This window comes from Pantherophis guttatus, chromosome 4, assembly GCF_059756535.1.
Source record: "Pantherophis guttatus breed Tessera chromosome 4, ASM5975653v1, whole genome shotgun sequence".
In the NCBI taxonomy this organism is placed as follows: domain Eukaryota; kingdom Metazoa; phylum Chordata; class Lepidosauria; order Squamata; family Colubridae; genus Pantherophis; species Pantherophis guttatus.
The window spans coordinates 140,563,865-140,581,616 of NC_142066.1; the positions used below are offsets into that span (position 1 = coordinate 140,563,865).

Below are 17,752 nucleotides of genomic sequence, written 5' to 3' on the forward strand. Positions count from 1 at the left end.
GTTACCTCTGGCATGGTACATCAGGGGCAATTTTTCAGAAATAAAAAGCCTAGCACCAACGTGACAAGTTGGCTTTACACACTTGTTCTTGGAAGAGTATGGCAGGTTTATGGGAAGGCTTATAAATCTCATGGAAATTTGATAATTAGATATCCTCCCTCAATAGATGGAAGGTTCGGGTCTGAATTTCAGGTTTATATCAGGGCATATGAACACCACTTATAAGCAAAGATTGATACATGTTCGAATCTGAATGCAAAATTTATGAAAACTATATACTTTTGTACAGGTAGTCCTCAACCTACGATCACAACTGAGTTCAAAATTTCCATTGCTAAGCAAGATAGTTAAGTGAGTTTTGTCTCATTTTACAACTTTTTTTTTTGCCACACTTAAGTAAATCACTGCAGTGGTTAAGTGAATCATGTGGCTGTTTTAAAGAAATCTGGCTTCCCCCATTGACTTTGCTCGTGGGAAGCCATCTGGGAATAAATACATAAATACATGCCAGTTGCTAAGCATCTGCATCTTGATTGTGTGACCATGGAAATGAAAACCGGTCATAGGTCACTTTTTTTCAGTGCATTTGTAACTTTGAATGGTTGTTAAATGAATGTTTGTAGTCAAGGACTACCATAGAGGTTTGCATGATTGAGACCATGTTCAAATGAATGAAGACACCATCACATGTATATATTTCTTGGTCTTTGGCGGAATTACCAATTGAATGAGAAGGATCCTTTTTAGGGAAAATAGAAAGTCATTTCAGCTTGGAGTTGGTTTGGGGGGACAACTGAGATCAGCAATAAAGTATCTATTTGGACCTATACAGAGTGGTTCTAGTTACTTGTGCCTGACAAGTTATCTACATAAATTTATGTAAGTGTTGAATATGAATTTAGCTTATTTTATTTTATATGCTTCCTACTGAAGACTCTTTCCATAATTAATATTAGCAGAATATTGGTTGTATTAAATATGAAATTTTAGTGCGCTATATAATGATATAATGCCATGAGAGATTCTACTTGGGAATTAAAGTACATCTCAATGAATTTCACTAGAATTCAAAGATTTTCTTTATTTGAAATACAAAACATTTATAGCATGCAAGTAGTTAGCTATCCTCTCCAAATCATTTATTTATCCTCATATAGTGAGAATAAACCAATGTACCAATAGGCTAACTCTTTCATTTTATGTCTAAGTTAGAGATAATTATATCAATAATATTAGGTAGATTATTTAGTTCATCTCCATAAATAATGTCTTCCATGTTACTCAACTCTTATCCTAAGCCATTTTTAAGAAATGAACTTAGAGGAAAAGAAGACTCAAGGACCATAAATTGAAACTTCAATGCATTTAACAATTCTAATGTAGACTGAAGATTTTAAATTTGCAAAACCATCAATTGTCCTGTCATGCAACATACCATAAGTGATCCAAAGAATGAAAAGGGAGTTGTTTTGAAAGTCTAAATTGCAATTCTTAGTAAACTTCATATCGGACAATTTTTTTTAAAAAAAATCTCCGGGTATTAAAAAAAATGTAAAAAATTGTAAAAACATTTTGAGGTACATGCTAGGTACAGTTTATTTAATTTACACAGCCATATCAGCACCAAAACCCGTGATACATTACTTACAGAAATGAAACTACCATAAACAACCATGAGAAAATATCCTGCTTCATTTCAATATCCTGCCAAGAAACCAAATTTGAACTATGCAAACTGAATCGGGATTAGAACAATATGTTACTGTTGAGAAAGTGGCATAGGCTATTGCAACTGAAAACACTAAGAACCGTTACTTAAATATCCATTTCCCTTTGTACAAGTCCCCTCTTACGTTGCAGAGGTCTTTTCATTTTATGTCTAGAGGGTTTATTTTAAACACAGAACTGTGTTAGTTCAATTCCAAAACTTTCAACAGCTTGGTGATTAAAAAAAAAGTCCAGACTCTAAAAATTATTTTAAAAATCACAAATGAGAAGTTATTGGGAAAAAGCCTAATTTTTCTATTATTAAGCTTCATCATAATACAAATACTTTAATTTGTAAAAAAGTTAGTCATAAAAATCTACAGAAAACCTTTATCTCCAAGTGCTTGTGAATTTACTATAACACGATACAAAACTAGCATAAATGCATTCCAAGAAAGCAGTTATTTAGCGTCTCCATTGCTGCAGTTTATTCTTCTACTCCTATAAACCTTACGATTGTTATGAGAAAGACTTCTAACTCTTTTAGAATTTATCGTGCAGGAAGTCCCTATCAAAGGCATTATTTGAACTTCCTGAAGCGTCATTCTAAAGGGCAAAACTCTCATTTGAAAAAAACACACCACCAGGGACTTGGGACTTTTTGCAAAAACAAATAGAACACTAATTAATTTGTCTGAGAAGATGTCTGGAAAACATACATTTACAGAAATCTAGATTTACAAATTAATTACAGTCAAAGTTCAGTATAGCTCAATTTCCATAGTCATCTAACATTTCTGGACTTTTTAAACAATTAACTTTGCTCCTGTTTTTCAGTTTGCTGAAAATTAATGAATCCATTCTTATTCTCAAACTTTAAACCAAATTTGTAGCTTACAGGCTACTCTAGACTGTCATTTATAGAACACTGTAGCGTTTACTTGTAGAATAAAGTTTATTACAGTAAAAAACACAAATGCATAATAAATTCCCAAGTTCTTCTCCAAATTTATACAGCTCTGATGATTGATAGGCTCATCAAGAGGAAGCAGAATGTTTTCATCTCATCATGCTAATCTGTGTATAGTCAGGAATAGGACAAATTGAAGTCATTGCCAAATCTTTTCATGTCAATCTATATTTATTACTTGCTATACCCAGTATTAACTCAATAACCCAGTAAGAGATATTTAACTAAACAATTACATAGCCTTACAAAAACACTTTCTTAGTTCTATGTTTTTGAGATTTCAGTGCCTAAAGGCAACAGTCGTCATAAACACATCTCAGTAATTTCATATTGTACAAATAATTTTAGTCTTAGTTTCTATACAGCCACATAGGCAAAATTAATGTACAGCCGTATAGGCAAAATTAATGTACAGTATTGTTCTAATTCATGAGTGGGTCAAGTAGTGTAATTAAAGTGGTAAAGTTTAAAACTTATTTCAACATAGCTCCACACTTCCTAAGACCATTAAATATACATAAATTAAACTAGGAAATTTTAAGATGTTGCTTAACATACATTCAACTTGGCACAGTGCAGACTAAATTTAAGACGTGAATGACAGATCATGTAATGAGACCTACATTTTAAGCTTTATGTCAATTTTCCAAAAAAGAAAAAAGAATTCTAATTTGTTGGGACTCAATTAGCCAAATCCAAAAATGAGGAGAGCTGTACAGATGGTACAAATTTATACAATTTTCTAACTTTCAAGGAATGACTCTCATTGCGCAATATCCAATTCTGATCATGTTGTGTGTACTTCTCACCATCTAGAAATAACCAAAAGGACATGCATAAATGAAACGTGCTTACAATTCTTAGTCTCCAAAGTGTAACTTTACACAAATATTCATAATTATATATGTTTATTCAAAAAATACACAATCTCCATGTCAGTAATGATTATATGATTCTAATCCTAGTGTACAATTCTGGTATGTTTTTAATTAATTCCTTTTTGTATTTAAGAAGTTTTCAAATTTCTTACATATAAAGTAAACTACCAGTTTAAAGTAATCAACCAACCTTGATCATCAAAATTTATGCTTTCTCTTGCCGAGCTCCACCTCCACGAACAGCAACTGGCTGACTATTTTGGGTAAAAGCAGTTCCACCACGAATTGCATTTGGATGAGTTGGAGAAGCAGCTGGATGTTGACCAGGACGAATAGGCTTAGCTATATGAAAAAAAAAAGGGTAAAGCAAGGCCATGTGACAAATTAAAATGCGATCTTTATGATAGATTAAATGGAAGCAAGAAATATTTAAGTTCCAGAAAAGTATTTCAACATATTTCAGTTGAAGATGGCTTTTTACAATTAGTTGAACATTTGTAACTAATTTTTGCTTTGTTTTTCCTACTACAGGTTTCTTCGTCCAATGAACTAAGACATTTTCAGTGTCTTCAGGACTCGGCATTAAGGTTACACTACTGTGGGCTAGTTATTATATATATATCTGATGAAGGTGATACTAGACCAGAAAAACATATCTTGATGTTTCACAAAACAATGAGGTTTTTTAAAATTAAATTATACTTATGTTTATATTTAATGTGTAATGACAATATTTTTATCAATGAAATCCATTTCCTTTGGAAGAATTGGTATCCTGGAAAGCTGAACTATATGTATTTCTACACATATATGCACAGATGAGTAAAGGAATCTTGAGCTAGTCTTCTGCAACTTGAAATGTTCCTTTCAAAAGGCATGGGAGAAAAACGCCCCAGAGCCCTGCTATTTGCTAAGGAAAGGAGTATCTTTTTACATTCGCTCTTCTTTCCACTTTCCATCTCCATGTGCTGTACGTCACACTATTTTCAAGGGGTGCGAGGTTATTTTCTGAAGTGGGATTTATTATTACTCTACTTCAGTCATACTCTTTTTGGAAGAGGGGGAGAGAAGGGAAGCATTCTGTCCTTTATAATCCATAATTAAAGAATGTTTGTATATAGCAAGATGTGAAAATGTGAATTCCAAGAAGTCCAGCTGCTAAAACCTAATTTTTCAGGCAATCATAGATTTTCCATGCTGTTGGATTCAATTTTTCTTGAAAGTCACACTCCCTCTACTGTGCCAAAGGCCACCAGTTTCTCTAATGTGGTTTTCCTTCCAGCAACATTACTAACTGGATTCTCGTAACAGAATTAGTGCTTTTCTCTCCTCTTCCATTTCTCTTTCCTTTTGTGCCATACTTTTAACTGAAAGTACAGGTCATTCAATTCCTTTGTACTGTAAAAATACTTGCTGTGTTTTAATTATTGCTATACACAAAACAGATTTTGAGGCAGGGGAATTTCAAAAATTCCCCCACAACGACCCAAATAAAATTATGGGATTAATAGTCTAACAGTATGCAATTTATTATATTCCATTATTTTAAAATCTGTGTGTGTAAACACATCATGTTTATGCTTCATTTGTTCTACTTACCAATCTGTGCTGAATGTGCCTTTCTGATCATGTTCTTTGATCTCACTGCTTCTTTAATTCGATCTACTTCTTGCTGGTATCGCTTACGATCTCGGGAAGCATTTTCTTTTGCTTCTTTTAATGCTGATTCCAAAGCCTTAACTCTTTCAGCTGTAGCTCTAAGCCGTTTCTCCAGTTTCGGAAGTTCACAACGAAGATCTGCATTATCACGTACCAACTGGACATATAATAATGTGTGTGAATTTGTGCAACAAATTTTACAGATTATTGTCAATTTCTAATAAGTATGCAATAAAGCACTTCTATCACACAAAATAAGTGTTCGATCATAAACAATATTATTGATTTTTCCATTTAATTCCTATAAAATATTTTGAAGAATTTACTCATTTTCACCTAACCCCCCCTCCACCTGCAACTCTTTTATAAACTAAAAATAAATATTTCTGAATGGTATCACCTAAGTAACAGTAACAGAGTTGGAAGGGACCTTGAAGGTGATCTAGTCCAACCCCTGCTCAAGCAGAATGAAATGTTTTAGGTACAATTTAGAAGAGGCTCTTCAGAGCATATGAATGTGTGACAGTAGCACTTGTCTTATCTCCAGCTGCAGCATCCTGAAAAAAGATGTAGCTGCTTAAACCCTAAGTTGGAGCCCCACAAATCCCAAACCACCTCATCCAAATTGATTCTGAAGGTTGTACACCTATACTATCTACTAACACAAACTGAAAGCTTAGAAAATGAATACATTGTCAAAGTCTTAGACCAAGTAAATGTCATAATAGAAACAGAAAAGTTTTCTGACGTCTGATGATATGCCTTACTACCTATACTTAGTAATCAGCAATGACTCTAACTCCAACTCTTAACACGGATACAATACTGGCTATGATGGCAGTAAATCCATGTAGCTCAGGGTTGGCATATCACATTATTTATTTTCTGCAAATTTGGCTTTTGTTTATTTATATTTCCCCTTTCTTATTTTTATAAATAACTCAAAGCAAATATTCCTCTCTCCCCCTATTTTCCCCATAACAACCACCCTGTGTGGTGAGTTGGGCTGAGAGAATATGACTGGCCCAAAGTAATCCAGTTGGCTTTCATGCCTAAAATGGGACTAGATCTCACACTCTCCTGTCCTAAAGGTGCTTTTTTCGAGAGACAACAGGACTTTTTTTCTTTTCTTTTTTTAAAGACATATCAGTTCTCATCCAAGAAGTGAAAAGTCTTCATAAACAAAACAAAACAAAAAACAAGCAAGTCCAGCTGCCTCTTGAAAAAAGCACCTTTGGGACAACCGTGACCTGGATGATTGAGAATTTCCATAGTCACACTCTCCTGCTTTCTAGCTTGGTATCATAATCACTAGATCAAACTGATCCATTGATGCAGGAATTTTGAAGAAATACATATTCTTGGTTAGTAGGCATTATATATCCAATTATCCTGCCTAACTTTGCAGGTCCTTGAATGGGATGATTCTCTTAAGTAGATATTAATATGCAAGTGACTGATGCCCTTTTGTTGGTATCATTTGACTGATAAAGTGGTGGTTCTGTTTGTTTGTTGACAGTGTGTGGCTTATTGGGAAGACTCTGTTTCTCTTTCTCCAATAATTGCATCCATTCTAGTTGCTATTTGCTTGTTAGTCATTGTTCAAAAGGAGGTAACTCCAGTTTATCTAGATGTTGGTTGATTGCCATGTGATGGGGAGAACTTTATGTGGAGCTGATCCTCTAATGCTGATGACAATTTGCTTATGACAATTTGATAGATCCATAGACCTCTCTTTCTTTGTTACTGAGCTTTGGGGTTACTTGGGGAACTATGTAAGGATTTTGTTATTACAAAGCAAAGCTATAACATTTTATAAAACCATTGGTAATGTAGCTTTTTTAAATAATGCAAACAAAAATATAAGATTATTACAGTTTTACCTGTTTGTGGACTTTTGTGAGCTGTTCAAGATTGTTCTCTAGGAAAGAAATCTTCTGTTTCTGAGCAGCACTCCCACCAGTATCATCTGAATCAATCTCTGCACTCTTTGATAAGAAGAGATACAATTAGAGTTCATATTCTTGCAGAATGAAAATCCAAAATATTAAATACATTTTAAAATAAAGAACTGAGTGTGACATTACCTTCTTAACTCTGGTGGCCAAATCTTGAACAAAGAGTTTTCTGAGATTATGCAGAGTCTGAAGTTCTTTGGCCTAACAAGCATAAGAGTATTAGAATTAAGACTTCTCTTGGTAAAGTAGTTCAAGAATTTAAAAGTTTTCTTTCAGAATATACAGCTTACCACAGTCTCTTCTAAACCTTTTAGATCTTGCCTTGCTTGCTCTCTTCTATCTTGCATAACACTGAAATCATAAATTAAAATTCATTAAACTTTTAGTAGTTGTTCTCTGAAGATTTTTAAATAATATGAAAAATAAAACCTAGACTAATAAATTAAACATATAAATAGATTCCACAATTTAAACACTGAATTACATAAGAAAAATATTGATTAAAAAACAATGTCAATCTTATGCAAATTTATATACAATACTTTGGAAGCTATGATCCAAACAAATGAAATTATTTGGCATTTTATCTATATTATTTATTATATGCATTTGCAATAAATATTGCAGAAGCATGTATGTATATTGCATGAAACGTAATGGAACAAATGGAAAGTAATCCATCTTTAAAACAACTATATTATTCAAAGAATGGCACAATCAGCCACCTGCCAAAGCTCTAATTGCACCCATCTTCATCTCAGAACAACTATAAAAACCTAAACCTGGCATACTTGCAATTATTAAGGACAAGCTACATCTCTCCTGTTTTTCTTTGTAAGAGAAAGATAATGAACAAATATTTAATTAACATTTATTAAAATCCAGTTCTAAATAATTTCCAGAATTTCTAAGAACAGATGCTTTTAAATTAGTCTGAAAATAATATTTCCTATTTAACAACCATTTGTAGGAAAATATAAGATGGTAAAAGAACACAATATCTCAAACTCAGAACTCACAGGCCTGGAAGCCAATTTTTTTGAAAAGTATACCAAAATGAATAGCATCAACTGATTTTTATTATATATCTAAATATAAATTGTCTTTACTTACGTAAGTTCATGCAATTTCTTGCTTTTTTCCTGATCCACAGTTTTCAGCTTATCATGTTCAATTCTGAGTCGTTCCTGCTCTAGTATTATCTTCTGATTTTGACTGAACACAGAAACAAAAATTAAGTGAAGTGAGCAATAGTGGTTATTTACTTTGTGACATATCAAATTGATTATCAATTTTGTTATCTCAAAACCAAGGTGACAATAAACCATACAGCTCTAACATTATTTTGGAACCAACTGATAACTGATTTAATTCCCAACAGGTCTGAGCTATAAGGTGAACTTAGTTGATTTTAAATAAAAATTGTTTACATTTAGTAGGAATGTGGAAATTAATGCACATTCTAACTTATCAAGCCCCTGTATTCCGAGCCTCCTCCTTGTTATCTACAGCAAGATCTGTACCTCAAATCCAGTATTTCCAAACAAGGCTGTTGGACTTGTTCACATCTTAGCCAAAAGACAAAGTGGCACAAATCAAGTACAACCACTCTTGAAATCAATCAATCAACTGAAAGGTCCTACAAGGTTAACTGGGGGAAATGCAGGCAGTAAAGAGCCTTGAAGTGGAATAATTATGTCTGGGAAAGCCACTCCTGCAGACTTTCCTTTAAAATGTCTTATGCCCTTTCCAATGGGGCAGATAACACAGAAAGTACTGATGTCCTCACTTCACAATATGGCTTCAGTCAATTCATTTGCTGCATGCCTTCTCTCATCACCAAATTTAAAAAAAAAAGCAAAGGAAGGAAGAAATCTTTAGTTGCTGTTTCACACTTTCTCTTACTGGGAAATTGTACAGCAGTTCCTGCCACTTCATCAGTCATGCTTCCCTCCAACAGGGAAATTCAATTCACTTTGCAAGGTGAGAAAAAAAGTGATGGTTTCTACTTCATCTTGCATTTAGCATTTTTTCTCCATGCTGATGGATACAGAGTATGTATTATCACCTCTGGCAGACGAACTATGTTCCATAACTGGTTCCATGCTTTCAATCAAATTGGTTGAAAAGATGGAGTAGATCCAGTTCTGGAACCAGAACCCATTCTGTTACCTAGATCTGAAGTATGTCATTGTTTCTTTAAAGTGGATATTTTTATTTTATTTCTACTGTGCTTTTTAATTTTGGGGCGAAAAACTGCAAAATTGAAAAAAATGAATATAAAAAAGGTATTTCTGGCCACTGTCATCACCTCCTCCTAAAAAAGGCTGACATGTAAGTATGTAAAATCAAAGAAAATGGTGCACTTAAAAATCTATTTCATAAGCAAAAATAAGTTATTCCCGCCAATCCCACTCAGTACAACAAAGCAGTATGCAAAACTTACTCTTGCAAATCAGTTATTAATTTTTCTTTTGTCTCAATTTCATCTCTCAAGCTGCTAATCTGCTTCTGATGAGTCTCACGGTGACTTTGGATTTGCTGCTCAACTGCTTGCTAAAGAACCAAATGTTCTGGTTATTTTACAGCATAAGGACAAATAATGTACTTAGTTAATTCATTTTAAAGAATTATTAAATTGTAGGTTGACTTGCCTTGGCCTCATTTGCAGTCTGAACTTTGTTCAGATGTTCCTTTTCCATTTCATGAACTTTTCCTAGTAAAGAAGGGGGGGAAATTATCTTTAAAACACATAATCGGCTAGTATAAAAAGTCCTCTAATACTTGTACCTTATAAATACAAGTATTCTGAATGATCAAACTAGTAGGCAACCCAGTAAGTATTTTGTTTCAGCAGACATCTCTGAGAAATTTACTAGTCAACGTGTCTTTCACACACATAATTTATTCATTGGATTTACAGGTAGTCCTTGAATTATGATAGTAATTAAAGCAGAATTTCAATCACTAAGTGAAGCAATCATAAAGCATGACATCATTTGACTTAGTGACAGGAATCCTGGCAGTCCCCATTACCATTATTGTCAGAATCCCAGTGATTGTTAGGCATGGGCCAATCCCAATCCAAGCCATTCCTGTCTTCCTTTCTTCCCTCAGCCTTGGTAAAGTAAGGTACTGCCTCCTCTGCCTTTTCAATTTTCTGCAAGTCTTCCAAGGCATCATGGGGATGACATGTGCTATTTGAGGAACAACATGAGTAGACTTGGGAAGAAGCCCTAGCCTGATCAGCAGTTGTCTTGCACAAGTCCAGGCACATATGAGCAGGAGCAGAAGACAGTGAAGTGCATGCAGCAGGCCTGAGGAAGATAGGGGCAGCTAGAGCTCTGCACTCTGGCTCACCATGTTGTGGTGCTAGAGGCAGCACTCCTTGGCAGCAGCACCACTGAGACTTAAGTAAAGGCTAAAGGACAGTGGTAGCCAGCTGAGACTGCTGAAGGTCTCAGGCCTCTACATCTGTCCTGGCACTGCCACCACTGAGGAGTATTAGTGTGTACTGCAGTCAAAAGGGCAGAGATTGGGAGGGAAGATAGGCAAATGGAGGAAGTTGAAACCCTCTTCTGGTAGTAAGGTTGGGTGCATTGCCAAGCACCCAAATCTTAATCATGCGAATGTGGGGATGCTGCAGTGGCTGCAACTTCAAGGACTGGGTGGAAGTACTATTTGTTTAGTCCTCTTATAACTTTGATTTGTCAATGAACAAATGGTTGCAAGCAAGGACTACCTATATATTATAATGAGGACCCAGATTGTTGGGGGCAATACACTAACTCTGTAAACCGCTTAGAGAGGGCTGTAAAGCACTGTGAAGCAGTATATAAGTGTACGTGCTATTGCGATTTCCTTTACAAGCTGAAAGCATAACTCCACCCAACTGTTCTAATGAAATCAACCTGTGAGATGAAGTACGCTAAGAGAGTGATTAATTCATAGTCATCTATAGAGTTAATATAGCCAACGGAGGCCTTGAACCTGTCTTTCTTGTCTTAATCCATCACTTTAATATCAATACCCTCTTACATGTCTGATTAAAATATGCTTACTAGCAAATACACTACCATTCCCTTACTGCAGAGATGTATCAGTTAATATAACTTAGAACTTCAATTTCTCAGCTTATGAATCATGTTCTTAAACCATCTACATAAAAACAGCAATATAAAGCAATACATACTTTGGGCGTGGAGCTCAACTAGCTCATCATTAAGAGAATCCACAGACTCTTCAAGCTGTCTTTTCTTCTGTTCCACATTCTGAAGATATTCTGTAAGTGATTTGATCTTGGCTTCGTGCTTCAAAATGAAAACAGGATTGATATTTCAATGAATTAGAGACATGTTATTATCAGAGATTTAGAAAACTGATGGTTTAAATAAAATATCAAAACGCACATATATTGAACATTTCCAGAAAACTTAAACTCTAAATTGAAGAATATTTTCGGAATCATCTGTATTATGCAATGTCAAAGTGTCCTTTTTCAAACAATTCAATTTTATCAATCTTTAATGTCTTTACTTTTATTGCTCTATTACTGAATTACAGGAAGGAATTTTATTCAAGAAACACTAATGATAAATCAGGATGTAAAATAGGAATGAGAGATTTACACTTGAGAAAGTCCAAGGTATGGGACTTGGTATGGGATTTATGGAAGTCTCCTAAATCCCTTGCATTTTTTAAACTGCTCCATTATAAAAACAATTTGCATTATCCAAATGGGGATAAGTACATTTCCTTTCTACATTAAAGGTGCTTATTAAGCATTTCATTAGGCTTTTAAGGTCATCCCGGGAAAGAAAAAAACATTGCTAATAAAAAAATTCATTCATCTGGATTCCTTGCATATTTTCTGACAGTATTGGGAATTGCCAGCATTGGACACAGCTATTTCCTTTGAATATGGTAATTACAATTTCTCTTTAGTTTAGATGGAAAACTTGAACCTACAGAAGCCAGTAAGAAGATATTTTCATTACAACTGTAGCTTAGACATTCTGAGCTATAAAATATGAGAATTGCTGAGATTTTCTATACTAATTATGTAAAAAAACCCAAAATTCAAACTCACCAAAAACTGCTCTCAAGCTCAATTTCAGTTATAATGTTCAAGCAAATAAAATCTAATACTCATAGTTTAGAAAAAGCTGTTCCATTTCCAATGCATACCCACATATCCAATTACTTTTGTACCAGAAATGGTATAATGAGCACACAAGGTATCAGTGATGTAGAGGAGCCCCAAGATTTTCAAGCATTCAGAAAAAGTATTTTAAAATATTTTCAAGCCCAATAAGGACTTAGCACATTCAATGGCAACAGAATACTAACTTTCTCTTCTCTACAGGAAGAGGATAGAAAATGAATGATACCCTCACTAATAGCCATTAGGCTACCCTAATCTCCTTCTCCTTTGCCCTTGTATTATGCTAAACAAGATCCTCAAATTCCCAGGCAGGGTAGCTATTGAAGAACATCATATTGAACAAGGTTGTTACAAAGTATTTAACAAACAAAACAAAATCAAATTTACCTGTGAAATACGAAGCTGACAGGCTGCTAGTTCCTTTTCATTTTCTTCCATTTTTTTATTGCTTTCTATCTGTGTACTTTCTAACTGCTTACATCGTTTTACCATAGTCTTTACTTCAGATTTCATTTTACTGATGTAGAGTCTTGCAACTGTGAATTCCTCATCTATCATACCAGTTCCTTCTGGCTGCTAAGAAAGAATTAATGTTTAGCTCCAAAAGTTTGAAAGTTCATAAAATAATCCAGTAATTTATTCCGAGTTCATATATTATTTAGCATTAGACAATTTCCTTCCTATTAAAGTGTCAATCACATTTTTAATTATGAAATTCTATTTTAAATGAGATTGTAGCAAAAGTGACATACAAACTATATCTAACTCCATTTCCATGTGGCAGATTTGGGGCATTATATTTTAAAACTGTTTTTATTGGCACTTCTGACAATATCTACAGTTGATTTCTTATAAACTATGGTTATTGATAGTTGCCGTATTGCCATAAAAATAACAGATGCTCTCATGGGAAATGACAAGTATACTTTTAAAGCTGTCTTAAAAGAAATGTGTGTTTATGCAATATTTCTCATGCAAAAATACTGTAATGAGTATTTTTAATGATAAATTAATAATGAAAAGAGAAAACATACAATGATAGGGATATGCCACTCAGGAACAGGATGGATTCTGAATCTTAATGGTTCATTAGATGACTTACCTTTACATCGTTGTTTCCAACTGCAATTCCTATTTCTGCAAGATCTTTTAAAAGAGATGCCATCATTTCAGTTGCACGTTTTTTCTGATGATTAGTCATTTCTTTAAGTTTTTGAAGTTCTCCATCTATACTAGCTAATGTTATCTGCAACAGGAAAAAAAAATATTGTTACTCAGATAACATTATCAGCAGCCAAAAATCAATTCAAGAGTTCTGTCTTAATTCCAAGAACTTCAATTTTCATTTAAGTAGTCATAGATTGTTTCCTAAGGGAACATTCTTTTTAAGTTCTGTGAGCTCGGGAATAATAGACTCTAGAATTATTCTCATTGTACTCCAAAGAAATTGGCATGATCATGAAAGCTTCTGTCTCGCTGTCAGTCATCATTGAAGCCATTGGGCATAATTATTCAGTCAAGCTATTGAAGATACAAACAACTGCCAACTCCCATAAACCGCAAAGTAGTGGTTGCTTTTCTTTTTATTTCTCTCCTTTCTCTGATCACTGAAGCCTTTGGACAATGCTGTTCAAAAAAAATATAATCTCAGAACAACTATTGGAAGTAGAAAATTGAATTCCACCATTTAACTCTTGCCTCTGCACCTATTTATCTTTGGCATTTAAACCTAATTATTAACCAGATGAAAAAGTTCTAAAGCCTAGAAATTGCAATTGACTTATTATAATCCTCGAATATTTTACATTTACATTTCAATGTGTATGAAATGTATTTTATTTTAAAATAAAAAATTGAGAATAAGTTACATTTTTAAAAGGGGGTATGCAGAACCTTAAACTCCCAAATACAAGTTTCTGTTTGAAGTTTAACATGCCAGTGAAGATCAGACAAGATGCTACAAGCCTATGATATAAGGCATATAATTAAATGGAGCCCTTTGGGAAGTTATGTATCATAGATACAATCCATATGGGGATCTTTAAACAAGATGTTTCAAACTATGAGTATTACACAAAGTTGTTCAAGTATACAAATTACCTTTATGAATGCATGTTATATAAAGTTGTATGTAAAGTTGTATGTAGGCTCAAAGCAATGTAGAAAGGCACTACTGTAAGTGATTGTAAAGATCCATACATTTTTTAAATAAATAAAACAAACATACAGAGGCTGCATGCTATCTTTCTAAGACACATCGGTTTGCTTCCTGTTAATAATTGTATTTCATTTTGAAGTGAGAAATGTGCAATCTAATGTTTAAGACCCAATTTCTGCCTTTTATTCAATTTATCATTAATATTAACATGTGTCACTAACATTAACTGGAATGTACTTCTATGAAACATATATTAAATATAAATGAGAAAGAATGGAGGTATTATGACATTATACTGTCTCTTTCAATTGTTTAGATTAGATTAGAGAAGAACTTTCAATTGTTCTCAAAAGATTGTCTCTCTCAAAGAAGTAAACACAAATATGTTCTAAAGTAGCAATATTACTAATTAATTAGAGCAACTGGTGACACTGCATATCTAGAACATAAATGAAGATCTTCCATTTGAATTATAATATTAATAAGAAGACATTTAATTATAAATAATTTTATCAAAATTTTTAAACTAGATAAAAGCTAACATAAAGTAATATAAAATAAGGAAGAAGAAAATTAAATCAAAGAAAAAGCGAAAAGTGCACAAAAAAGAAAAAGTTTAAGAAAAATAGAAAAGAAAGAAAATATAAAGAAGTAGCTCCTGATATTTTTCACAGCAGTTGTTAAGTACAAATATACTTTGACCTCTCTAAAGTTATATCATATTGCTTTTTTTCCCCATTAGGAAGGCATTTAGAAGTATTTTCCTGAAGCTATATTAGTGCAAGCTAAATAAACGTTCATATAATTTTTAATCATTTAATTTGAACATCAGATATCCAACATATCTATTTTTATAAATTAATCCACATATGGATTTAAATAATAGCATAGATAGTTAACATAGCCACCCAGAATTACTGTAACAGTAAGCTGAACAGCTTATTTATTTCATTCCTATGCAGCCCATCTCATTCTCATTATCAAGCAACTCTGGATAGCTTACAATGCTTTAAATAACAGTATAAAATAATTACAATACAATAAATTTAGTAAATAAAATAAATGTTAGGAAGTATTTGGAAAAAGACCCACATAGCAGAGGTTTTCAGTTAATAGTTATATAGTGTGGACCTGACAACCAAAGTTTGGTTTATTGAAGAAACTCCTATTATCTTACCGATTTCTGATTCAATTCCTCACTTAGTATTTCATACTCCTTTGCCTTGTCTTCAACTTCTTGTGACTTTTGATCATAGTTGACAGCAAGTTCCTCAAGGGCCTGGAGAACCTCTTTTACCTCTTCTTTAGAAGCATCATTTTCAGCCTGAAGGCGATTCAGTTCAGCTTGCATATTGTCTTGGTCCCGTCTGGTGGATGCTAGAAGCTATTTAAAAAAAGACCACTAGTAAATATTTTTTAATAGCTGTTTCTTAAGCAACAATGAACATATTACAGAAGCTGATTGTTAGGGTAAAATATACCTATACGATTTATTTTAAGGCTCTATAACAACACTGCTCACTATTTTAAATCTTGTTGGGCTTTAGATATATTTACAGACCTCCATTCAACGATTTGTAACATAGGTCCATAGAAACCAGTATTCTAATCAAAAATATAAAATCTTCTTTTGTGAAACATTGATACTACGAGCTATATTTCTCATACTTCAGTACCAGAAACCACTTTTTTATAATAAGCAATATATTTATTTTGCACTATTATGTTTTTTTCTTCTGTTTACAGTATGTAAATAGTAGTAATAGTCACCTCTTCCTGATCCAACATCTGTGTTTTTAGTTTTTCCACTAATTGGCTTTGTTGATTAATTTCTTCATCCTGAATAAAAAAGAAGAAAGGTAATTATTCAACTGTAACACTCATTAAATAAGCATTGATTATTAATCCTATTTAATATCAAGAAAACAATCAGTATCCAAAAAGCACAGTCAGATATTCTTCATGTCAGGTAGCTTTTATTAACATTGAAGAGAACTTCTTAAGAAGTGTTCCTTCCTGGCACCTCTTTCAAATCTAAAAGTAGTTTTCAATGCAATTTTTGAGATAGGATAGAAACAGTTATATCGTATTTGTTTTGTCTTAACAGAAATAGTAATTATAAACTAGATCTGACCCAAACTTTGAAGATGCTCAGAGAAGTCCTTTAGATCCTGTTAAGATTTTCAGAATTTGAATGCTTATTTCTAAAAACATATAAGTATATACATGTCACCACCTCCTTTGACTGTATCCTTTGACTGTATCCTTTGACTGTAATGGTAATAGGATGGGACTGCCAATTTACAAAATAGCATGCACTGAATAAATTGAATCAAATTATTCTGACTGATCAATAACTTGCAATTATTCATTCTATTTTCTCTGTCAAACATAATTTGGTCTTTGATGTATTAATTTCCAAACCCATAGTTCTCATTGCATCTTACAATCTATCATTCACCCAAAATCTTTTTGATTCTCAGCCAAAAATATGGAATAATTTACACACAAACCTATAACCCTCTATCAATATATCTTTAACTTTATGCTGGGCACAATCATAATCTTTCCCCTAAATATTACCATCTGAGAAGCATGCCTTTACATCTCTGCCTTCTGGAACAATCTGCCCCTTGAAGTTTGGCGGGTCTTTACCCTCTTAGTCTTCTGTACAGTCTTGAAGACCTGGCTTATCTCCCAAGCAGTAGGATAAGATTGGATAACTGCACATTAGAAGGTAGACTTGTACCAAGTCTATATACGACTTAATTGCATTCAGCAGGCAACCTTTAACTCCAACATTCATGCAAAAGGTCATAATTCAAGTCTATTCACTTTCCTGTATATTTTCTCTAAACCCATAAGTACATAATACATACCTTGTCATCTAACTGTTTATACACTTTAGCCATTTCTTCTTCACACTTTCTCCTTTCAGCATCAGTAAAATTGCCAATCACTCCAATAGTAGGAGTTGGGGTATCATTAATAATCGTAGTATCTTTATCCACAGCAAATGCTTCCAAATTAGCCTTTTCTTTGTCAAACTGTTCCTCAAGTGGTACAGTCTCTCCTTTAAAACAGAAATCCCCAGGATATAATTACTTTCAGGAAGAAAATGTTAAAAAGTGACTTCACTTTAGACAAGCATTTATTTCATGCACGTTTTATTGAAATCCCATTATTCATATTTATAAGTCACCTAGATATACAAAAAAATACTGCCTTTCTGGACTGAATGTCCATATCCACAGATAA

General features: G+C 33.4%; 1 protein-coding gene across 2 annotated transcripts in view; it reads right to left on the reverse strand.

The window, feature by feature from the left end:
- Window positions 1-1,570: 1,570 nt before the first annotated feature.
- KIF5B (kinesin family member 5B) overlaps window positions 1,571-17,752 on the reverse strand; it is a 45,651-nt gene continuing 29,469 nt past the window's right edge. Inside the window, exons 12-26 of one of the 2 annotated variants that reach the window (XM_087892980.1) lie at window positions 17,374-17,567; window positions 16,265-16,333; window positions 15,672-15,878; window positions 13,439-13,582; window positions 12,724-12,909; window positions 11,365-11,482; window positions 9,827-9,888; window positions 9,619-9,728; window positions 8,286-8,387; window positions 7,463-7,523; window positions 7,302-7,373; window positions 7,098-7,202; window positions 5,155-5,371; window positions 3,746-3,897; window positions 1,571-3,489 (exon numbers count right to left, since the gene is read on the reverse strand). In XM_087892980.1, coding sequence (XP_087749106.1) covers window positions 3,761-3,897; window positions 5,155-5,371; window positions 7,098-7,202; window positions 7,302-7,373; window positions 7,463-7,523; window positions 8,286-8,387; window positions 9,619-9,728; window positions 9,827-9,888; window positions 11,365-11,482; window positions 12,724-12,909; window positions 13,439-13,582; window positions 15,672-15,878; window positions 16,265-16,333; window positions 17,374-17,567 — 1,784 coding nt within the window. In that variant the 3' untranslated portion in view covers window positions 1,571-3,489; window positions 3,746-3,760. Of the gene's footprint in view, window positions 3,490-3,745; window positions 3,898-5,154; window positions 5,372-7,097; window positions 7,203-7,301; window positions 7,374-7,462; window positions 7,524-8,285; window positions 8,388-9,618; window positions 9,729-9,826; window positions 9,889-11,364; window positions 11,483-12,723; window positions 12,913-13,438; window positions 13,583-15,671; window positions 15,879-16,264; window positions 16,334-17,373; window positions 17,568-17,752 lie in introns of both variants that reach the window. The other variant, XM_034402112.3, reaches the window with a different exon arrangement.